The sequence below is a fragment of the Chanos chanos genome, chromosome 2 (assembly GCF_902362185.1).
Source record: "Chanos chanos chromosome 2, fChaCha1.1, whole genome shotgun sequence".
NCBI classification, from domain to species: Eukaryota; Metazoa; Chordata; class Actinopteri; order Gonorynchiformes; family Chanidae; genus Chanos; species Chanos chanos.
In genome coordinates, this window is record NC_044496.1 from 21,326,403 (window position 1) to 21,349,980 (window position 23,578).

Here is a 23,578-nt window from a genome sequence, read left to right on the forward strand (position 1 = left end):
AAATCATTAGGTGACAAGAAACTGACACACTTGTCGCGGCAGCATCCGCTTCTAGCGCAACAACAGAAGAAGTAAAGCAATAGCGCAAAACAAACACAGCAGCAGATATATAATCAGAAACTGTATGTCGAACTTGGACACTACGCCACTGCACTGGATCAGGGCCTAATAATCTCGAAAATTATATTACAAATACATAGACTAGAACTGTAAATATTTCTAGCTCTGCAAACACCAGACTTGTCCAACTAAGTGAGTGGCTAAAGGATATTTATTTTGTTTGCAGAATAGTCACTATAGCCTGCTCAGTCTAAAGCTAAACTAAGTAATGTTTGGAACCAACACCTACCATTTAAAATATCAGGCGGGGTGGTGAAGGTTGTATTTCAGCTAAAGCGCAATGTCGCCTATGGATTACACAGGTATTTTCTCGAAAAGTCTGTCCAAGGTTCCCGTCCACTAACGAATAAATAATTGAAACTGTGGAGTCCATGAACCAGGTGTGTAAAATTGATAATGTACACATTTTACAAGGTGTACACTGTAGGCTAAATTCAACACAAGTTAGAACTACATGGCAAATCTAACTTTGTTACCGGTTTTATTACACGACCGCACGTACTTAACTCAAACACTCGCCAGACTAACTGTGCCCTCTCACGAGTGAATTCCAGTTGCCTAAATTTACAAAAGGAAAGGAAGACTTGTCCTGGTGATTTTGCTGCGTCGTTCCGGGAACACTAAAAGCAATTATTTTGCTGTTAACAAAGCTAATACACTAACACTGATATCGTTGTCAGGCTTAGGTTTCATCTAACCTAAAGAGACAGACTGCATAAAACTGATTCAGTGTTGATGGCTATAGCAGAATTTATTGAAAAATGTCCATTTGGGATGAAAGTATACATATTTGCTCTCAGTGTGTTTACATGGCCCACAACAATAGTACTGTCTGTAGGAACTTTGCCCCGATCAAAATTTGGACTAGAGTGGTCAAATTTAAAGTCCCCCTACATTTTAATTGATTTAAAATGGTAGGGCAGGACATCATCGCAGTATGGTGTATGCAGAGACAACGCAACAGCAGAAACCCCAATTTTGTTTTAAAGACGATTCAGTTTAATAGATGTTTTAATATATCTTGTTTTTTCAAAAAAGTAATTGACGCATTGACTCACCGGGATCACTCGATTAGCTACTTTGCTAATAATCTGTTTACACGTGTTGACTCGATCCATGTCAAGATTAGACGAATGCGTTGTGCAGTATTTAGGTTTTCTCCCCTGTCTTAAAGAATAAAAGATCTGCATCAGTTCATAACTGGGTCCGATGTCTGAGTAAACAACTTTTGCACCTTCTGCTCGATTCAGTGCCATAGGCCAAACTTCTATCTATCTATCTATCTATCTATGAAAGAAGCTCTCAACTCACAGAGAGTAGGCTTCAATGTGGTGCCGGTCATAACTCATAGAGCTGTTACGTTGCATTAGAGATGAGAAGGTGATTCTTAAGAATTTGCATATAATTAGCGATTATTATGATGTAGGCTGATGCATAAAAAACCTATACAGCGTTGTCATTTTTCCTAAAACAAAGTGTCTTGTCCCGTTCTTTTTAGCGGGAGAAATTAGGTTAGAAGAAGGATATATCCAGTATGTTTTTCTACAGTAAAAATAATACGACGTTGTCTCAGACTCTATCTCTTTAAGAACGACGAGAAGGAGAGCGTGTGTGGGGGAGGGGTATTGGCTGGGGTGGAACAGTCCTGTAATGAGCATATTCTGGAGGCACTGAGCATCATTTGGGTTTAGATAATATAGGTTAAATACCTCTATATGTGCCTATACACACCAAAGAAGATCAAATTAAAGGAGAAAGAGGATTTTTCTCATTTCATTTTCTTCTTTATAGTCTTCCTGGGAAGGAGATTCACCTCCACTTCACAGCAGGAGAGCAGAACGAGAACAGAGAGAAAAAGAGGAACAGAGAGAGAAATACTGTACCAGATAGGTCTTTTGCAGTGTGTGTGAAGCAAGATCATATTCTTCATTTTATAGCATGCATTAGAGGAGGTTTTTGTCCTCTTTTATATTTAAACGTGCTGGTGCTTTATATTCCTTTCTTATATATATTTTTTCATTTTTCTGTGCTTGTGCGGCACGTTTGGGGGTGGGGAGCGATGTGATGTCTGATTGAGCGTATCAATGCTGCTATGTGGATCTCGGAGGCTGTGGAAAAAAACTAGGCCTGGTTTGCATCCAGATCTCCAAGCAGGGAAGCGGTGCAGGGCTGTGTGTGTGTCGGACTGGAAGGGCCGTGCGGAGGGTGCAGGAAATGCTTATGATCTGCATGCCCAAGGGAAGAGGCATGTATAACAGAAGTATTCATTATCTCAAGCCCAGCACATAAAGAGAGGAGCAACGTCATTGGGACAGTAACCTGAGAAGTTTATCTGGTTCTTTTTTATCACATGGACATGCTGTAGAGGACTTTTTTCCTGACCACATCTCTATCATTTTAACCACAGTCTTCCTTCACTGATTATTACTTGTTTTCATTGACATTCTGAGAATTTGCCAAAACCTGTTTCATGCATGTCCACTGGCGGCAGGTTTGACTTTGATGATGGGGGGTCGTATTGTGGAGGATGGGAACAGGGCAAGGCACATGGTCGAGGTGTTTGCACAGGTCCCCAAGGCCAAGGGGAATATGCGGGAGCTTGGAGCCATGGGTTTGAGGTTCTGGGAGTGTACACCTGGCCAAGTGGTAACAGTTACAAAGGTACCTGGGCACAGGGAAAGAGGCATGGCATTGGTGTGGAGAGCAAAGGGAGATGGGAATACAAAGGCGAGTGGACGCAGGGATTCAAAGGCCGTTATGGAAAACTGGAGAGCACAAGCAGTGGTGCTCGATACGAGGGAACCTGGAGCAATGGTTTACAAGATGGATATGGCTCAGAGACGTACTCTGATGGAGGTGAGAGCAGACACACAGATCTTGCCACATTCTGATCACTCTATTGTTGTCAGCCAGTTTTTTTCAGTCTGTAATCGTCTCTAGCACCTTTGTAGCCTGTAGTCACTAAAACCTAAACTGGTTGTTCAATCTGTACAAAATAGTGAGCTAAGATGCAAGAAAGATAGAAAGTGTTCTTTGCAATTATGTAACACTGCAGTGTGACAGAGAGTTAGCTCAGTGTTTGAGTATTTTTGTTAATCCACATGGTATGTCTCTTCTCCTCTATATCCTCTTGTTCTTCAGCTAATAGCAATATATTGGCTTGTAATAAGCAGACGTGTCTAAAAACATAAATCGCCATTTCCTCAGCTAAGACGCCTCTGTACAGTAAATTGCCATGGAAACATACAGGCAGCAGGTCATTGTGTCAACCGAAACTGAAATGTTCTGGAGTCTGACTGGATACTCTTATTTTAGTATGTTTTGCTGCTTGCAAAATGGTCGTTTATTAATGATTGCAGACAGAGTTCCATAAATTGGGACACACAGAGGCTAACAGAAATATCTTTTAACGTCACGGGATAATATTAGCTTAATCCGTGTATAGAATAGCATTGTCCGATAAATGTGAGGATTTACTCCCATTTTGATGACATTTCAAAACTCGACTACTGACAAAATTGTGAGACTAACGGAGAGCATTTTTGTAGTTTGGTTTTACATCGTTGGGTTAATCACGAAAGACCTCAGTGTTTCGGAGCGGATTTACAAATAGCATTCGTATATTACAATACGTTGATGATGTCCACTTGTATGACATGTAACCTTTGTTTAAAAAGTTTATTTAAAGTTAATTGTCAGTCATATATTTCAGGACCCTGGACAGCTCCTGTTCTGTTCTTTACCAGTTTGTGACGCAAAGCACAGATGGTGGAGCTTCAACAAGAATTTTAAACTTGGCCATAATTTTCCTAAATAAAATTTGTGTGCAGCAGCGTTTTGTGTATTGCTATGTGACAAGTGAAAAATTCAAATAATCTGTACACTGCATCCAAAATATAGTGGCCCAGAACAGCTGTTTTGGTATTGGACTCACAAATGAGTTCCCAAATATTTTACAGATCAGAAAGACTCTACTGACATAATTAGAAATTTGTGATATGATACACTGAGTCATGTAATATCAGTTGTATGTTTCTTTTAATCTGTTCTTTTCTCTGTTACCTTCCCAGGCACATACCAAGGCCAGTGGTTGGGAGGAATGCGTCATGGCTATGGAGTTCGACAGAGTGTGCCTTACGGCATGGCAGCAGTTATTTTCTCGCCTCTGTGCACCTCCATAAACTCGCTGCGCTCAGAGCACAGTGAAGGGGCCCCCGTCATTGAAGATAACACAGGTGTGGGTGGGGTGGCAGGAAGTCCGGTGGGCCGAGGTGGTTTTGTACTCACAGCCCACAGTGATGCAGACAGGCAGAGGAAGAGAAAGGGACGTTTCCGTCAGTCCATCCTTAGTGGTCTAAAGTTGCGTAGGTCTGAATCCAAGAGCTCTCTGGCAAGTCAGCTTAGCAAGCAAAGCTCCTTCTGCAGTGAGGCTGGCATGAGCACAGTCAGTTCAGCTGCTTCAGACATCAACTCCAACGTCAGCCTGGGTGAGGTGGAGGCGGGTGGCAGCGTGGATGCCACGGTTACTGAGACGTATGCGGGCGAATGGAGGAGTGACATGCGAACAGGTTGGGGTGTCAGCCACCGCTCAGATGGGCTTCGTTATGAGGGTGAGTGGTTAGGGAATAAACGGCATGGATATGGCTGCACGACCTTCCCTGATGGAACCAAGGAGGAAGGGAAGTACAAGCAGAATACGCTGGTCAGTGGCAAGCGGAAAAACCTAATACCACTGCGTACCAGCAAAATCCGTGAGAAGGTGGACCGTGCAGTAGAGGCTGCAGAAAAGGCTGCAGAATTTGCAAAACAGAAGGCTGAGATTGCTTTGTCGAGGTAAACCTTTCAGAAAGCTCCACACCAACAGAACATCTGAAATTCTCCCACTTAAAACCCCCCATCCCTCCACCCTACACAGATATACACAAAATAAGGCAGAGGTGCTTATGCATGTATAAAACCAGTAATGGATAGCATGATTCTTAAAACAACATATGATCGTCCCATTTACCAACACACTATTTGGGATGAATCTTATGCTGTTGGGTCTTAGTGAAATTTTGGCTGTGTCAGCTTCATGAGTGAGAAACACAAGCCTAAGTGTCATTACCATAAAAAGCTTTCAACCTGTCAAGTGCAGTTAGGGTGTATCTTTCATAAGATTGTTGGTCAAAAAGCTGACCCCATCTCTCCCACTTAGGATGAGCCATGCCAGAGGGAAGGCAGAGGCTGCTGAAGGAGTTGCACAAAGAGCCCTTGAAGAATGTCGTTTGGCCAGGATTATTGCCAAAGAACTCTCCCCCTCCTTTCATCACTATGGAAATGGTCAGTAAACCTCAAACGAGCCATTTCCAAACTGTTTAGCCCAACATTCAACCAAAAAGATTAAATGCTCCTTAACTATGTTATTCTTTCTCTATGTGGTTTTGACCCAGGATAGTACAATGTTAGTCCCATTTGAATAAGTATTCTCGCTTAAATTTTTACTTGCAATTTGAACTTATTTATTGTAATTTTGAACACTATGCATACTTTAATTTCAGTAGCATCTTCCTTGTCCTCTTTGACAGGTCTGGAATGTCAGAGGCCTAAACGTCAGGCTAAGAAAGAGAAAGATGTTGAGGTGGTGTCTACTGGGACAGACAGCCCTGAACTTTGCACACCAGATACAACACCCCCTGCCCTGACACCTGATCTGAGTCCGGCATTGAGCAGTCCCTCCTCACCCCCATGCAGTCCACCCTCTCATCGCACCAGAAATGCCTGCTTCAAGCGCCAGAGTGCAGTGGATGAGCATGGGCCGGGTGAGATTCAGGTTCTGGTAGAGGGGAGAGGTGTGGAGCACCTGAGGAGTGGGGCCAATAACTGGACTACAGACATGTATCCTGCAAGAAGAGGAAGTAAGGGGGATAGCAGCCGTTCAACAACCCCTTCCTTGCTGGAGGAAGAGACTGGTCATATCAATGGTCATGAGCAAACCTCCTCTACTCACAAGTCATGGGAGAATGGCACTTCCAATCACAAGCCTATTGAGCATGTTTCTTCCGAAAAAATCTGGGAGCATGTGTCTTCCAGCCAGAAGCCCTGGAAACATGCATCCTCCAATCAAAAATCCAGGGAGTATATGATCTCCAACCACAGAGAATGGGAGCAAAAGTCATCCAATCACAGTGCTTGTGAGCATGACACCTCCAGTCTCAAACCACAGGTGCATATATATTCCAATCACAAGGCTATGGGCCATAATTTGTCTAATCACAAGGCCCATGAGCATGCCTCTTCCAACCACAAGCCAAAGGACCATATCTCCACACATATTAAACCACCAGATCGCGTGTCCTCCCATCACTATCCTCGAGAGCATGTATCCTCTTATCACAAACCACAGGAGCATGTCCATTCCAATCACAAACCAAGTCAAATCATTCCCAATCATTCAGCTGGTGAGCCTAGCTTTTCAGATTATCAACTGACAGATCGTGGAGCCAGCAATTCCACTCTGGGCTGGACCATTGAGAATACTCCCCAGTGGAGTCCCTCCCACTCAAAACTGCAAGAGAAAGAGGACAAGCTGAATGACTACCGGGTTGAAATGAGGTTTCAGCCCCTTGACTCCCATCAGCACTTTGGCTCAGGCATGGAGTGCTCAAGTCTCCAAGGGCACAACTCACAGAGACTGCGTCAAAGGAACCTGGAAAGCAAGGAGTGGGGCCTCGCAGACAGAGAGGGATCCATGGACTCTGTACAGATGTTGGACAGCCTGAATGTGGGGGTAGATTTGGAGGAATGGCCTTTGCACAGGGATGTCACTCTTTCCCCCCCTTTACCATCATCCCCAGTAACACTAGAGCATGATGCAGAGCATCTGAAGCGGATCAAAACAAACTCAGTAAGTGGAACCCATGTTTAAATGATAAATACTCGCACACTGGAAAACAGCAGATGAGCAGTAATGTATATATAGTATGTGATATGATTGTGCTTAATACGCCAAGTGATAGAGTAGCTGGAACAACTGAAAGCATGCTGAAGATATAAAAAAGAAACAAAGAGTAGCTGAAACATGTAAAGCATACAAAAGGTAAAACAAGCTAATCGAATTTTCTCTTCCTCTCTCCACAGGGCTCCAGCTCTGTTCTAGTGGTCATGGTGATTTTACTCAACATTGGTGTAGCCATTTTGTTCATTCATTTCTTTATTTAACTATATGGCCTATAGAATGTTATCAACCGCACTGTCATCAAAAGTAAGGTATGAACCCAATGCACACTTAGCTCCTCTTTAATGAAAATAGACAAGTCCTTGTAATTTGTGCTCCACATTCACTGAAATGGAGATTGAATGTTTCTTTTGTGGTTTCATTAGTTTGATCTTTTTCATTTATTACCTATTAATTATTAGTTAATTTTCCTTAAACCATAATAAAAAAAAATTTACAGTGTTATTTAGGACGTACAGTATTACAAAATATTAATTTTGAATGTAATGCTTGATTTATTTTACTTTATTTTTCAGGTATTTAATGAAATTATCATGTTTTCGAGAGGCACCAGGCCTGTGCTTTCATTGAGCAGTAAGATAGTGTAGTTTAGTAAGATGGTTTTATGTATAAAGATGTAGTGCATGTGCGATGGTCAAATGCAAGTGGCAATGACATGTCACTTGACAGCCCAAAAGTACACACTTTCACTATATCCCAGGGTACAGCCCTATACAAGCGCTGCAACCATACCCTTACTCACCTCACCCAAGACCTGACACAGCTCTTCTCATCTACATACCCAGATTTTATGCATTAAAGAGTCTGAGATAAGAGCTATCTTAAAGGGCTTCATCATGATATATTCATTATAAAACAAACATGCATGAATGTTGAACAAAGCATATGCACTACGTTCTCCCTACGTCCACAGCACTACTCGGTGTTATCCTTGAATTGCAGCACAATTCCATCCATCATTTACTTTATTTTATCTCATGCCAAATACAAATACACTGTAGATACACTACTATGCCAAACTCACAACTCAAAGGAAACTTTTTTTTTTTATTACGTAAACTCGCAGCATCACATCTGCCACATGATCATAACCCATAATGGAGGTGCATCTGTGGTTGAGTATTATGGCTCATGCTCTGTAAAGTTTAGACTGTTACCTTATGACCACTGCTTTAAATATATTATATATTACTGAAGAGTTAGCATCTTTTAACAGTTTGCAAGACATCATTGAAAATGCTGAGTGCCTTTCTTTAATTGAAAAATCATCCCAGCAAGCAGGCTCTATATAGGTAACAACACATTTTGAGGTTACATGCAAGAGCATGGAACAGTCTGTCTTCTAATGAAATTCAAAATGAAAGAGTTGGCTTAAGAACAATGAGCCTGAAGAGATTTTTACAGCATGTTTGTTAGCCTGTCTTATTCTGCTGTTATTATGTGTGAATTTCTGCCTGTCTCTCTGTCCAGCAACTTAGGTGACAATAGGGACTGAAAGCAGTGTAAAAATGCCAGCTTTTGTTTCTCAGTGGGACCTAACTGAAATCATCTAAATTTATGAATGATAAACTGCTACTGTATATTTTATACTACTCATCCAGTGACATTATCATGTTGTGAAATCATTGCATGCCCAAGCATGCTCTTTCTTACGCGATGATTTATGAGATTGTTTCCAAGTTATGTGAAAAATTAATAAAATGTTTCAGGTTATGATGTGGTTTGAAACTTCAATGGTAAAATATACACACTTTATTCAATGGGATTATGTTGTCACATTTTTCCACCTTTCAGCATTAATGAGATCAACCTCAACACTGTCCTGGCTAACTAAAATATAAAGTTTTCTGGATAGTATATATGTCTAATACAGATTTTTATTAAATTTGATCAGATTATATCTTCAGTGACAATTTTTGCTTTAAAGTGATTGTGCACATTGGATGGTTTCAATGCAGACTTATGTGATGTTCAAACTGTAGCATGTTCATTGTCAAGACATGCACCACAGAGCATATCTTTCAATCCTTTAGATATTCAAGTGGTCTTTGTCTTGGCTAGACGTGTTTGTGCTAAATTTAATCCAATACAGTGGCTGTACGTGTATTTCCTTGAGAACTGGCCAACACAATTTGAAGACCTCGATTCAAAATAAATAAATGAATAGAAGGGATTGTCATACACATCGCATTCGATTGTGTTTGATTGTCTACAAAAGAGAGGATGGGCACAAATGGTCGACAGCATGAAAAGACGTCAATACAACATTACAAAATATTACTGCTGATATTGTGTATCCATTTTGTTGCTTCGAGAACTTACTCGAAGTAAGAGGTCAGTTAATTGGCCCGCAGTATTAAAGGTCTGTTTGTAATTAGAATTGTGAGTTATTTATTTATTTATTTATTTTAGGGATTTATTTTCTGCAACGGCCAAAATAAAAAAATGTTGTGCCACAGCAATTTCTCATGCAACTAAATAGACAAGTAGCATAGCATATGCATTTTTTTCGGTGTAGCAATCATCACAAACTATGGCGAATTATAATAATTCTATCATAATTTCCCTCAAGTATTTTGGGTTTGGTATATTACGATGAAAATATTTTGTGTCTTCCTCACAGCCTTCATTTCTTTCAACAATAACAGGGACGTTCATCAATTGTAACATTTGCAGAACTCCTAGGTTTCTTTCTTTATATGATCCGAGATACAGTTTCCTCTTGCCTTAAATCCGCCCAATTGGGTGTCCGCTTTGGTCGGGGGCTGGTCAGGGAGGTCCGATGCGTCAGAGAACAATTTGGGCCTCTTCAGGCTACGATTCAGCTCCATTTTGCCCAAAGACATCTTCGTTTTCCAGCATAACAGAGATACTCGTGCGGAATAAAGGTACTCGATCGATGGGAACATTATCAAAGATGCTGCGATTTCTCTTTCAGCAACATTATTGTGTACAGTTTTGACTAACTAGCCAGCTAATGACATGATGCGTTTCGGGCTATGATGGATCTTGCCAAATTAGGATGCCGTTGTGCTGTCCTCTAACGAGGGATTCTTTATCTGTTTCACTATTGTCTGTGTCCAGTGTGGAGGAAAATCAATTTGCCCAGTTAAATTTTAACAGTTACAGAAGAGCAATTACATTAGTGGAGCTAATATGACGGCTAGCTGGCAGTGGTAGCCTGCCTCCACATTGCTAGTCAGCTAAAGTTGGTTTATTGCCTTTGTGAAACATTTTAAACCAAAATCAGATAAACAGAATTCATCTCTAAATTCATAACGTCGAGTAACGATTGTCTGAGAAGAATATGCCGTTATCAGCGCTGTTTTGTAAAGGACTGTGACTGGTATTTTCAAGTGAGAAATCACGGTCACGCTTTTTATCACAAATTTGGACATCCGTAGCAGCTACCTGTGTATAGCTTCTAATCGCAGTGTTCGTTCATTATCGGAGTTCAAAGAATTCAATGTCTAGAAATATGTTCGCCGGTTTTTGACGTCTAGAAGTAGCTACGATGGTGGTGCTTATTTACAAAGGGTCTTATCTTCCATTTTCTTCAAATCTTATATGGGGAAAATCAACATATGAGCGTTATGTCGAGAGAAAAAGTTTAAGATTGACGAAGAATGTATGACCAACGCTTTCTGAAGAATGTAACTTCAAATTAGCTTTTAAAGAGCGTCTCTGGGCTGTAAGAACAAAATGATGACGAAAAGTAGTTTAATTAAATCTTGTAAATTGGGAATAATCTTGATGAGAGAAGATGGATTTGTTTTTAGTAAATTTTCTGTCTTTTTGCAGGGATTCCTCCACTGATGTTTCAAGATACATCACATTTTCTTTCTCCTGTAGCAACCTTTTCTGAGAGAAAAAAAAAAGCAAACTGGTTTCAGATCCTCAACATACAGGACCTTATTTGTAACTAACTTAACCTCAAAATAAACCTTTACCATCTTAAATATCTTCAATGGTCCAGGGCCCACGCCACACCTGGAAAGCTGAATCCATTCATGTACAGTGCAAGGATGTCAGAGGCATGGCAGCAGCAGCATGCAGTGGCACCCCCACCTTTAGGTCACGCTCTTCCCCCTGGGGCAGAAAATCCTCTAGGTTCTGCTGTCTATGGCATTGTCCTGCAGTCAGACGCTACGCTGCAGCAGTCTCAACATAGCCAGCATGCCCAGCAACACCCTCTACCTGCTCAGCAGCCATCGTTGCAGGTAGGGGGTGAGGGTGGCCACAAGTGTGGAGCCTGTGGCCATGACATATCACACTTAGCGAATCCTCATGAACATCAGTGTATGGTAAACCAAGATCGCTCCTTTCAGTGCACACAGTGCATGAAGATCTTCAGTCAGGCCACAGATCTGCTGGAGCACCAGTGTGTCCAGGTAGAACAGAAACCATTTGTTTGCGGTGTGTGTAAAATGGGTTTCTCCCTGCTCACTTCATTAGCACATCATCACAATGAGCACACCAGTGGCAACAATCCCATGAAGTGCTCCATCTGTGAGAAGACCTACCGACCAGGCTCCTCATCTGCAGGAGAGGCATCCAGTGGAGGTGCAGCCATTGGCTCCTCCTCCTCCTCCTCAGCCTTTGACACGTCTCACAGACCATACAAGTGCTCTGTGTGCCAGAAGGGCTTCCGTCACCTGTCTGAGCTGTCTCGTCATGAGCGAGTGCATACAGGGGAAAAGCCCTACAAGTGCACCACCTGCGAGAAGAGCTTTAGCCAATCGTCTCATCTTGCGCATCATCAGCGCACTCACAGCGCAGAGCGCCCATATAAATGTGCTGTGTGTGAGAAGACATTTAAACACCGTTCACACTTGGTGCGTCACATGTATGCCCATTCTGGTGAGCATCTATTCAAGTGCAACTTGTGTGAACTACACTTTAAGGAATCATCTGAGCTTCTGCACCACCAGTGCCAGCCCGCGGGGGAACGTCCATTCCGGTGTGCCACATGCGGGAAAGGCTTTAAACGTCCGTCGGATCTGCGACAGCACGAGCGCACGCACTCGGAAGAGCGACCCTTCCAGTGTGAGGAGTGTCAAATGAGCTTCAAGCAGCAGTATGCCCTTGTTCGCCACAGACGCACTCACAAGAACCCTGCTGACCGACCCTTCAAATGTAACCAGTGTGATAAAGGTTTCCTGCAGCCGTCCCACCTGCTGTACCACCAGCACGTCCATGGTATCGAGAGCCTGTTTAAGTGTGCTTCCTGCCAGAAAGGTTTCAGACAGTCAGGGGAGCTACTGAGGCATAAGTGTGGTGAAGCTAGTTCTGGATCCGCGACTGAGAAGCCTTATAAATGTGACAAATGTGGGAAGGGTTACAAGAAGTCATCCACCCTGCAGAGACACCAAAATTCTCACTGTACCGAGAAGCCTCTGAAATGTTCGCTGTGCGACCGTCGCTTTAAATCATCCTCTGATTTTGTCCAGCACCGTTGTGATCCTGCCCGCGAGAAGCCGTTAAAATGCCCAGACTGCGAAAAGCGCTTTAAGTACTCATCAGAGCTACAGAGACATCGACGTGTCCATACCGGAGAAAAGCCCTTCAAGTGCCCCACCTGTGACAAAGGCTTCAAGCAGCGTGAACACCTGGCCAAACACAGCAGTGTCCATTCAAGGGAGGCCCAGTTCAAGTGTGTTTGGTGTGGAGAGTGCTTTGGTGACCTTGGGGCCCTTCAAGAGCACACCGTCCAGCACACTGCAGAGGGGGGTGGATACCCAGTAGCCCCTTGCATACAGTAGCAGTTCAGCCCACAATTTGGTCATAAAAGAATGGCTGTTCTCTTGTAACATTGCGTGGCCTTTTTTATGTTTAGCACTACTCCTCTTGAATACTTTTTTTTTTTCAAATATAGTGGAGCACTTTGAGTGCAAATGAGCGGCACAACAACTAGTGCACTATCAGCACTGTCAGACGCCAAAGAGTCTTACAAGAAAACTACAATACTCACTGAACCCACTATGAAGTTGACCTACAAGGCTAGATGTCTGGACAGTGACAGTCATGCTGACTACACGTAGGCTAAGCCTTGCACAGATCTTTGCCCTTAACATCCCTTGTGGTAATACAGTCCACGCTTGGTTATACATAGAGGTGCTTGTTTGTAACAGTAAATAAGTCAGTACGTAAACGGGCCCTCCCACCTCAGAAAAGTGAAAGGGATCATCCTGAGGCCCTTTACTCCTCTCCACTTGCTGCACAGTGATCTCTTGCAACGTCTTTTTACTCAGCAAGATGTCTATAAACATAGGATGACTATACATTTGAGCAATCAACAAAAAAAAAGAAAGAGTGTGGACACTGCATTGAGTTAACCCCCTGACAGGGTGGCATGATTTTTCTTTACTTGCTTTATTGACCCTGCGCTGAAATCAATACTATGGCTACGTTAAAACTGAAGAGTTCAAACCCAGGCCACTAGAGTGGATTTTATGGACTTGACTCTATAAGAGACAACCTGAAAAAAGTCCATTTGCTATTGGAATTGTGTTATGTTGGATTAAAAATAATTTGGACCAATCAAATAGATTGTCTTCTGATCTAGTGTGATCGGTCACGATTGTTATGTTTTCATTGTGTTTACTGGGGCTTGTATATTTCAAGACAGTGTGCCCAAAGTGTTGATTTGTATGTATTGGTAATGTAAAATGCCACCGCTTGATCAGTCTAACAGGGTATATGTCTGCATGAACATGTGTTAAAAAACATATTCTTGAATAAAATTGTTACTGGTGCTTACTGATATGTCAGCTTAAAGACAAAGAATCAAACATTGTGTTATAGTAAACTGTTGCTGTTGTAAGTGTTCATCATGAATAGTACATTAATACTATTTGCCTCAGTGTAGTACTCATGTAAGCTGCAAAAGTTATGGTCAATACCAAAAGTATTATAGTATTTGTTCTAGATATGTCTTGTTCTTAACTCAAGAACAGGACACCAGTCACAAATTCTAGGTATTTCCATTTGCCTAAATATTGATCATACCTTGATGTTTAGTTTCTTTAAATGTTCAGTGCAGTGGTAGATTTGGCAAAGTATGCGTTTGTGAATCTGTTTTCTCAGTAATCACGTTTCTTCATGTGTATAGACTGTTCCTGTGCCAGAACGTTTCTGCCACAACTCCTTCCCTGCTGCCAAAACTAACATACTCATGTCTTCATTGATTTATTTGCTTCCCTCTGACTGGCATGAGACATCCACTATATTTTACCAATACATAGAATTACTACACATTATTCTTGACAATGGCAGACAATAAATATTTCTCATGACTTTTAAAGTTAGTTAAGCTAAAGAGAAAGGGTTCTGCCAGAAAAGCTTATGTAAAAGTTTGGCTGTATAAATTTAAGTGGCAGTGTGACCATTTCACTGGGACATCGATTGCAACCTCAGACAGTTACATTTGCATTCTGATTTGATGGTGACAATTAGGAAAAAATAGTAGTAGTTCTAAACTACTTGTTAATGTATTGATTGGTAACTAAAACTACATTTCACTGCAAATGAAGCAAAGTAATCTGGTATGAAGAGTCTCCTTGCAGTGCACAGTATGGTTTCATCTTGGTTATCACTGTAAATAGTGCTGACTTAGAAACCGTCAAGCTCTGGCCATTAGGAAAGGGCCTGACGATCATTTATTGGTGGCTTTGTATGAATGTTAATTAACGCTTTGTTTATGCATCAATGTAAATTCATTCATTATGGTACATTTCATTAACAGCATCTAATGAATTAATTCTGACATTCATTGTTAAGCACTGATATATGCTTTGTAGGATTTTTATCTCATCAACAGAGAAAGCCTAAAAGAAACAGTATAATTGTTTGAGTTTTGCACCAAGCACGTAGTGCTGTGTGGTCTTTTGCCACTCTAAATATATGTCCATTCCACTTTCGTTTTTTGTTTTGCTGACCAGCTCTCACCATCTTTCTAATACCTTTGAAAGAATGTTAAGATCAAAAAGAATGCAAACAAGTGTACATTATTTAATGTATAGTTGTCATAAGAATACATGCGTTGAATGTGTACATTTGTGAACATGTTGTAGCCACATGCAGCATTAATAAAAACATGTTTTTCCATTGACAGATATTGGTCATTGAATTAATGCTTTCATTCTTCATAGTTATTTGTCTTGGTGCATGTTGGAGCTCTAATACATCTTTTATGAATTCATATCCAAGCTCAGTCTTCAAGATTTCTCAGTCACTATCTTAACCTGCAGTGATTCAGGAATCATTGTTTAAGCACCATGGCCTATAATTTCCTTCTACCTCTTAATCTGAAGCTCTTAGAAATGAACTCCCACTATTAAAAAAATGAACTGTGCTACTGAAAGCACTACACAGTAGTTTGAATGGGTCTAGTTTAAGTCACAATCTTTAATGTTGAAAAACCTGGTGTTTGTCCAGGACTTCTCCCTGCAGCCATTACTTCCTTCAAAATACAAAACACAAAGAACATGTCAAAGAATGCAGTGGTAAGGACATAATTATTCTGAATTAAGAAGTTTGTTGAATATCTTTGAGCATATACCAGTGCAGTGAGCTTTTCTTAGTGCTCTGTTTAAGAACAAGACTTTAAATTGAAACAAACAATTTGAATTCATAATTTTAGAAAATTTAAAAGCTATTCTGCATAAACTAACTGCCATTTCTATATGACTATTACAAAATAATAACTATGTGTGTATTATAAAAGGTTGTCCTGATCTGATACATTTTTAAATTGTGCGAGTGATAGCCCTGTAATTTTTGAATACTGTTACAATTATAATTTTGCTTACATAGTGATTAATCTTGAGCAATTTACACAAAGTACATTAAAATAGTCTTAAAGTACCAACATGTCACATTGCAGTATAGAACCTCTAGGAGGAATGTGCCAATAAGAATTAGCTTAACTGCAGTGCAGTATTTTTGTAATAGCATACTGAAATGTGAGGATAGAGGTGTTCATCATAAGGGGTTGGGTTGGAGATACTGAGGTGTGTCCTGATGTGTTTTCAGTCTGTGATAGAAGACACAGAGGATAGGTCTGGTGTGGAAAAAATGAGGAGTGTCAAGGCCCACAGGTGCAAGACCTGGGAACAGATGACAATGGATTGGAATAACAGAGACTGAGTATACATTTCATGTACAGAGCAATGATTGTTTATACACATATTTCATTTTTTTGTTTTGAAAAGTCAGTACGATCATTGAATACCCATGCCATAATTACTGAATGAATAAAAATGTAAGGAAGTTGTGATATTATGGAAAAATATCTGTTCACTGGTGCATCTGATTGAACCATATATATTTCTTCAGTTCTTTTGTGGATCTGAAATATCTTCCAATTCCGTATCTTCTGTTTATGAGAGTAGCTTTAGTTGTAGTATTGACACATTCAAATTTACTTAAACTTACCAGGTCGTTTCAAATCAGGGGAAGTGAGAAAACATGTTCAGTGTTGACTGGACAGACCAAGAGACTGACACACTTGATTAGCTTAAAAATGATCATGAGATTAAATATAATATAGAGTTGGAAAATCTGGAGAAATACCACATTAAATGCAGCAATCATAAACACTTATGTTGATGTTCTGAACAGCAAGATTTAAACAAACATTTTTCAGTTCTATTTGTTATCCTACAGATTTGTGGTTATGGAGCAACATTGTGATCATTCTAAATGTGACTGTGGTTATGGGTTGTGGTGGAAAATTGACAACTGAAAATTGAAAAATGTTGCTTTTGTGCTTTTGTCTTTGGAAATGACAGGTGCAGTTCTGAGGGTAAAGTTTTAAGAGCAGGCCTCTGAATACTATAGGGGGTGAATCTACAGAAATGTAGACTCTGGGTGGTAAATCATGCATTTTAATTGTTCATGGTTTCTGGTTAAGTAGATGATAAAAAATGTGCCGTTTTAAAATCCTGACATTTGGCGGGATTTAATGTAATTACATATCTGCACTCTCATTTAATGCTAACTATGGATTTTGAAGCTGTTTCAAAAGCTTCCACTCACCTCTTGTAAATCGACTTCTGTGCAGGTAATTCATGTATGCATGAGGCTGACACTATAAAATCTAATGTGAGCATGTTGTACCTACAAATCAGTGTGCTAAATATCATAGCCTTATCACTAAAACCTTTGGTACATTGCACATATTGAGGATGTACGTAACGGAAGTGTGGACTGCGTTGTCTAGCATACCATATTGAACACAGCTCATGACACGTATACAAAAGACAGGCCAGGACTTTTGTTTTGAAAGGCAAAGTGATCGGGAAGTTTACAGCATTGATTTCCGCTACCCCAACTAACGTTACGGGGGATTTTATTAGAATCCTTCCCTGCGCTAAGAACGAATGAGCCGAGGGGGGTTCCACTAAGGGGATCCCCTTATCCCCTTCGTCGAATTTGACCCGAGGGTGCACCTTGGGTAACTCTTGTAGTTCCTAGCATTATTTTACACAGGTATCCAGGGTGTATGTTGCATGTAATAATTTTTCGGAGCGGGTTCCTATCCAAGCACTGACCTAGCTTAGCTTTGGATTTCTGGATTGCTAACTTAACGAGCTTTAGCCCGATGGAAAGAGCTAGGTGGACTGAACTAGTCCGATTTACAAAAGATAAAGTCAGCTACATCTGAAAACAGCAATAGGTCAGCTTGGCTTGCTAATTTATTTGTCAGAGCTGCACAACTGTCTGTGTTTCCTAATCGTTACTAAGTCAACTTGCGTTGAGAGTTTGCAGCAAGGGCCTATCACCTCAGCGGGTCTTGCATCTTGCTAGCAAGCTGCTTTGCTACATGCTACCACTCTGGTGTCTAAATTCCCCCCTTCGCGTATACATTTCAGCAGTCAATTTAAATGTAGCTTTAGTGTGTAAATTATTGTTCTCAGTTTTGTCCTCTTCGCTAAACACGTAGGATATCTGGCTAACTGCTCTGCAGGCAGACAGCCCCCTTCTCCGCACTCCCTAATTTAAACTGGCGCTCCCTATCAAGACTAGCGGTCTGCTGGTCAGGTTTGGACACTCGTTTAGCGTTGTTCTGACAGTTCGAGCTGCGACCATCCATGAGAGGCAATGGTCTCCGCTGCACAGCTGCCGTCATCTACGGGGAAAATTAGTCGTTAGTGCAGATCCATATTTTGAACCTGCAAGTTATCGAATCTTTCAGAGTAGGTGCTCGGTGTTCCATTGTCGTGTTCAAAATCTTGTGGTCGGCGGGTCTCAGACCGATCGATTGTTTGTGCCCGCCATGCCCGGGCCGGCAGTCGGTAGCAAAGCACGGGTGTACGCTGATGTCAACACTTTGAAGAGTAAGGAATACTGGGATTATGAAGCACATGTGCCAAGTTGGAGGTAAGAAAACATTTTTATCGTCTAGTTATTTGGAGGTACTACCTATAATCCTTAAGCCGTAACTCCCGCTCTTAATTTCGTCCACAGTAACCAAGATGACTATCAGTTGGTGCGAAAGCTTGGAAGGGGGAAGTACAGCGAGGTCTTTGAAGCTATCAACATCAACAACAATGACAGAGTTGTGGTAAAGATTCTCAAGGTAAGGTCTTTAATCTTTTCTTTTTGATCTCTTTTGTGGACATGATGTAAAAGTACAAACCTCTTCAAACTTCTTCTGAACTACCACAGCCTGTTAAGAAGAAGAAAATCAAACGGGAGATTAAAATCCTGGAGAATCTAAGGGGTGGAACCAACATTATTCGCCTTGTGGACACAGTGAAAGATCCAGTGGTATGTTTTGTGCTCATAACATACTAGTGTACCAAGACTATCAATGAGCAACATAAGGAAGATACAGTGCACTTTAGGGTGATGATGTAATACAAGGTGTCCATGTTTGCCTTTGTAATGTCAATTGTTTGAGAAATGTATATGTTATTGATTTTGTGTTAATATTTTTCTGTCTTCCACTCGTTGCAGTCCAGGACACCTGCCCTTGTCTTTGAGTACATCAATAACACAGATTTTAAGGTACTAGTATAACTGACATGTTTTGGGGGTTTTCCCTACACAGAGGTAAAGTATTGGCACAAGTAATGAAAACCATGCTTCACTTTTTTTCCACCTAGTTTTGATGTAGTTGAGTTTTCACAGCACACAACAACTCAAGGGGTAATATTTTTGTTTCTAAAATGCAGCTTCTCTTAGTCTATCATTAGGTGAAAGGAAAGGCATCCAGGCCCCTTCCACATGTGCTGTGAATTTTTCCAGACTCCATGAAATTGAGATTGTTTTCAAAAAGGTGACAACCTACAGCTGCAGTATCTCTGCAAGGCCCAGCTTATGCTGAATACAGAATTTTTGAATATCTAAGAAACGGCTCCAATTAAAATGTACAACTTGCCTTGTTATCTTTCCATACATATCACTGTTATTACTATTCTGTCATGTTAAGTTTTAGTTTTCTTATGGTGTATGAATCAGGACTTCTGTTATTTTTTTCTTCACAAGAACATCTAGTACAGTTTTCAGTGCCTGGCTCATTGATTTTTTTTTTTTCCTGCTTCTATGATATATACCCTTTAGCTTGATCTGTTGCTCTCCTAAGTAGTGGTTTGGACACTCTGTGCCTAGGTTAAAGATGTACTAACTGAATATCTTTCTGCTAATACATTTATTGAACCCTGTCTATATAAAATAGGCATGAAAGTCATTTGGCTCATGACCCCTTTCAGAAAGGGTGATCTTATTTATTGTGCCATTTCACAGGACCTGTACCAGAGGTTAACAGATTTTGACATTCGTTTCTACTTGTATGAGCTGCTGAAGGTAAGACAATAAGACATTTGAACTGTTCTTTGAATGGTTTGTCCAGTTCTGGTTTGTGTGTTTTTGTTTCCTGTATTTGATGAGTTTTGTTCTTTCTCAGGCTTTAGACTACTCACACAGTATGGGGATCATGCACCGTGATGTGAAGCCACACAATGTTATGATAGACCACCAAATGAGAAAGGTAATCAGCAGATCAGCTGGAATCTGATTAAGGGATATACATTTACTTGAAATGGCATAAATGCCTGGTTTCTAGCAGCTTCTTGTCAGTAAAGACACTGCACAGCTGAAGTGGCACGCATGAAACGTCAATTCTGAGACAGCACTGAAATAGAAAGGACAGGAATGTTTAACAGCTCATTTAGAAAATTCATATTCATGTTTCAGCTCTTTGTATTTTTTTTTGTTGTATTTGGCCAATATTTACCTCAGTTTGGGTTAAACAGAAGTGGTCACACAGGAATGCAAACAAAATATGTGGGCTAGCATCTGCTCTGCAAAATACAAGTTCCTGTAAATTTACCTATTTCTGCAGGTTTATGCATAAATTACGTCTTTGATCTGTTAGGTAATTAAACAGTGACATCCTGCATTCTCCCAGAAGTGACAGCTGTTGAGTTACATCCTGCATGTGTTCTAGGACAGTAATTCTCACCTTGCTCCAAATTTTAGATCAACGTTTTACTTTTCAGTGAATTCATCTCGATTCTGTGTCTGTGTCTGTGTTTGGCTGACCTGCTTAGCTGCGTCTCATAGATTGGGGTCTGGCAGAGTTTTACCACCCTGGACAGGAATATAATGTCAGGGTGGCCTCAAGATCATATAAGGGACCAGAGTTGCTGGTTGACTATCAGGTACACTGTTCCTACAGCACTTATTCACAGATTCATTTACACATTATTACCAGCTTTACCCGTAAAGTACAACTGTCAGTAACCTTTTTAGCAAATTAAAGTATTATTGGTAGTTTTGTTGGTATTTAGAAAGCCAAAATTTGCCCTGACAGCATTTTGAATAATACTTCATAAAGGCAATATATCCCCCAGATGTATGACTACAGTTTGGACATGTGGAGCCTGGGATGTATGCTGGCCAGCATGATCTTCCAGAAGGAGCCTTTTTTCCATGGCCAGGATAATTATGACCAGGTAAAGTACTGATACTAAACCTTTAACAAAACACCTATAATTTAACTGTCTTTAAAATTGCTAAATTGTTTGATCATTTCATGGTACCTGTTTCAGCTTGTGCGTATTGCAAAGGTTCTTGGGACAGAGGAGCTCTATAGCTATCTGAGCAAGTATCACATTGAACTGGACTCACGCTTTAAGGACCTGCTTGGCCAGTGAGTGTTGCTTTTAAAGCACTGTAATTGCATTTTTTAAAAAGGATATTTAGTGACCCGTAGAGAGATTTTACTCTTGATCAAAGCACATATGTAACATGAAGCTGTTAATTCAGAAGTTGCATGCAATCGGTGCTTTTTTAAATGTGCTCAGTTGTCCACCGTGTAACTCTCAGTTTCTTGTTGTTCAACACTGTAGGCAGACAAGGAAACGATGGGAACAGTTTGTTCAAGCAGACAATCAGCACCTGGTTAGCCCCGAAGCTCTAGACCTGCTGGATAAGCTATTGCGCTATGACCATCAACAAAGACTGACTGCTGCAGAGGCTATGGAGCACCCCTATTTCTGTGAGTATACGCTTTCCTTAACCAATCTTTTCCTCTTTGACCCATTTTCTGTTTTTTCCCCTCCTTCAGTGTTTGCCGCAGTAGAATATGTATAAAAATCGAGAATATCACTCTCATTCAAGTGGACTGATGATTGCAGATGATGCGTTGGCATTACAGGTGGCACCCTACACTTTGTGTTTTGCCAGGAATGTTCTACCCTTGAAATTCTGTTTCTGACTGCTTTGTAACCCCTAGATGGCTTTACATTTTCTACTCCATCATAGCACAGGGGCAAGGCTAGGACAGGGTTGTATAAAAGTTGTTGTCAAAGGTCTGAAACCTGTTTTTTTTCCCCCGACTCTCCTCTGGTTAGGAGTTTCTCTTGATACACAGACATATGAGGCTGATATTGTTGCATATCCCTGTGTAGATCCTGTACTGAAGGGACAAACTCTCTCAAATGCAGATGGGACACTGGCAATAAGTAGCTCAGCCACAACATGAGCTGAAAGCAGGTAACAAGTTGACATTTTATGGTTGATATTCATAATTATAGGAAAATTCTGTTTTGTCTTTTACCACTATCTCCTTGATATGTTACAATATCTCTCCCTCTCTCTCTCTCTCTCTTTTAGGAAAACCTTTTTACCTCAACACTTCTCTGGCAGAACCTCTGCCTTCAGGTGTAAAGCTTCAGTGTACTGGAGCACAAAGTCATACAACAAAACACACACATGTACAGAACAGGCACACACTGGCAGATTATTTCCCTCCCCAACACACTATTTGTATTAGTGCTGCTCACCACATTCACCCAGGTTCCAGTCTGGTACTCTGGTGTTTCCTTGACCCCCCTGCCCCTGCCCCCGCCCACACCTACCCTTCCCCTTTTAAGTTGGTAATCATTTTTAAGAACACTGAATTAAGCTAGGATATTATGGTTGGGAAAGAATGCCTGCTCTTTCCCCCTGACTCTCAGGTTTGGTAAGACTGATGTGGGATCGGGATCCAGGCTTTTTTGTGCTGGATTGACTTGTTCGGTGGCCTGCCCTACTGATATAAGCTCAGATTCCAAGTTGTAGTATTATGGGGTATGAAGATTCTTCAGCTATCAATGGAACAAAATTATATAAATGAAAATAAATCATTTTTAAGAAGTTTGATGTGTTTTGTCTTTGTAATTCACATATCACGTCATGTTTTATTAATGATTTGTCTTGTATTCAAATGCAAACTATTGCTTAGATTTTGTAATAGAAACCTACAGCTGCCGTTTGTGAGAGAACCAGTCAGTATAGAGCGATTATTGTATAAATATAATAATAATAATAGGAATAATGTATCCATTCTTAGGGACAAAAACACTGCCATTACTACAACCGTAACACAATATCGTTTTTATTCTTGTTTTTCACCATTTAAACCAGGGGTGTAAAAATTCAGTCCGGGAGGGCCAGGGTCCTGCTGGTTTTTGTTTTCACCTCTTAATTACCTATTGGTTTTCACCTTGAAAACAGGTGTGCATGCTCTTCAGCCAATGAGAGATTGTATTTTATTAGTTGACAAGAAAAACAGCAGGACCATAGCCCCCCAGGACTGGATTTCGACACCCTTGGTTTAAACCAAAGTTTTTGCTATTTGATTTCAACTACTCAAAGAATTGGAGACACAGTGCTGAACTTAAGTGGGTTGTTTTAATAAAGAAACTGGACATACTACGAAATGTGCAATATTCATGCAATATAGATGATACCACAGATAAGTGAATAGATATTTCACATGCATTCAACACATAGCCACTTCAGATGAGCTGTGAACTCATCTAAGGCACATCCACAACACCTCCCCCTTTTTTTTCTTTTCATTTCTTTTTTTCGTTCCTGAGTCCACCACACTCCTGTTTAAAACAGTGGTGACAAAGCTGTGGTAATGGGCCAGCTTTGGCAGCTATATCCAGGTTTAAAAGGCAGAGG

At 40.7% G+C, this 23,578-nt stretch overlaps 3 protein-coding genes across 5 annotated transcripts; all 3 read left to right on the forward strand.

The window, feature by feature from the left end:
• Positions 1 to 2,594: 2,594 nt before the first annotated feature.
• On the forward strand, positions 2,595 to 7,320 carry jph3a (junctophilin 3a). 2 transcript variants are annotated; one of them, XM_030766297.1, is made up of 7 exons: positions 2,595 to 2,976; positions 4,191 to 4,953; positions 5,318 to 5,442; positions 5,688 to 6,093; positions 6,394 to 6,449; positions 6,594 to 7,006; positions 7,240 to 7,320. In XM_030766297.1, exons 1-7 carry the CDS (start codon positions 2,595 to 2,597, stop codon positions 7,318 to 7,320), a joined length of 2,226 nt encoding a protein of 741 aa, XP_030622157.1. The 2 variants fall into 2 exon arrangements, with proteins under 2 accessions (XP_030622157.1, XP_030622155.1); XM_030766295.1 differs by having other exon boundaries at positions 5,688 to 7,006.
• A 3,804-nt stretch (positions 7,321 to 11,124) lies between these two features.
• On the forward strand, positions 11,125 to 12,928 carry znf319a (zinc finger protein 319a). The gene has a single exon (XM_030766624.1). It carries the CDS (start codon positions 11,128 to 11,130, stop codon positions 12,877 to 12,879), a length of 1,752 nt encoding a protein of 583 aa, XP_030622484.1. The 5' UTR covers positions 11,125 to 11,127; the 3' UTR covers positions 12,880 to 12,928.
• A 5,199-nt stretch (positions 12,929 to 18,127) lies between these two features.
• On the forward strand, positions 18,128 to 22,705 carry csnk2a2a (casein kinase 2, alpha prime polypeptide a). Of its 2 annotated transcripts, XM_030766290.1 has the most exons (12): positions 18,128 to 18,499; positions 18,587 to 18,698; positions 18,788 to 18,889; positions 19,079 to 19,129; positions 19,868 to 19,927; positions 20,028 to 20,111; positions 20,674 to 20,784; positions 20,977 to 21,078; positions 21,175 to 21,275; positions 21,475 to 21,623; positions 22,036 to 22,120; positions 22,241 to 22,705. In XM_030766290.1, the coding sequence occupies exons 1-11, from the start codon at positions 18,396 to 18,398 to the stop codon at positions 22,107 to 22,109; spliced, it is 1,050 nt and encodes a 349-aa protein (XP_030622150.1). In that variant the 5' UTR covers positions 18,128 to 18,395; the 3' UTR covers positions 22,110 to 22,120; positions 22,241 to 22,705. The 2 variants fall into 2 exon arrangements, with proteins under 2 accessions (XP_030622150.1, XP_030622149.1); XM_030766289.1 differs by lacking the exon at positions 22,241 to 22,705 and having other exon boundaries at positions 18,317 to 18,499; positions 22,036 to 22,121.
• Positions 22,706 to 23,578: the final 873 nt, after the last annotated feature.

Bases quoted from the DNA above. Each gene is read 5' to 3' on its own strand.
- znf319a (XM_030766624.1), top strand. From the start codon at position 11,128: ATGTACAGTGCAAGGATGTCAGAGGCATGGCAGCAGCAGCATGCAGTG.
- csnk2a2a (XM_030766290.1), top strand. From the start codon at position 18,396: ATGCCCGGGCCGGCAGTCGGTAGCAAAGCACGGGTGTACGCTGATGTC. The intron at 18,699-18,787 runs GTAAGGTCTTTA...GAACTACCACAG, and splicing joins TTGTGGTAAAGATTCTCAAG to CCTGTTAAGAAGAAGAAAAT. The intron at 21,624-22,035 runs GTGAGTATACGC...ATCCCTGTGTAG, and splicing joins TATGGAGCACCCCTATTTCT to ATCCTGTACTGAAGGGACAA.
- jph3a (XM_030766295.1), top strand. From the start codon at position 2,595: ATGTCCACTGGCGGCAGGTTTGACTTTGATGATGGGGGGTCGTATTGT. The intron at 5,443-5,687 runs GTCAGTAAACCT...CCTCTTTGACAG, and splicing joins CTTTCATCACTATGGAAATG to GTCTGGAATGTCAGAGGCCT. The intron at 7,007-7,239 runs GTAAGTGGAACC...CTCTCTCCACAG, and splicing joins AGCGGATCAAAACAAACTCA to GGCTCCAGCTCTGTTCTAGT.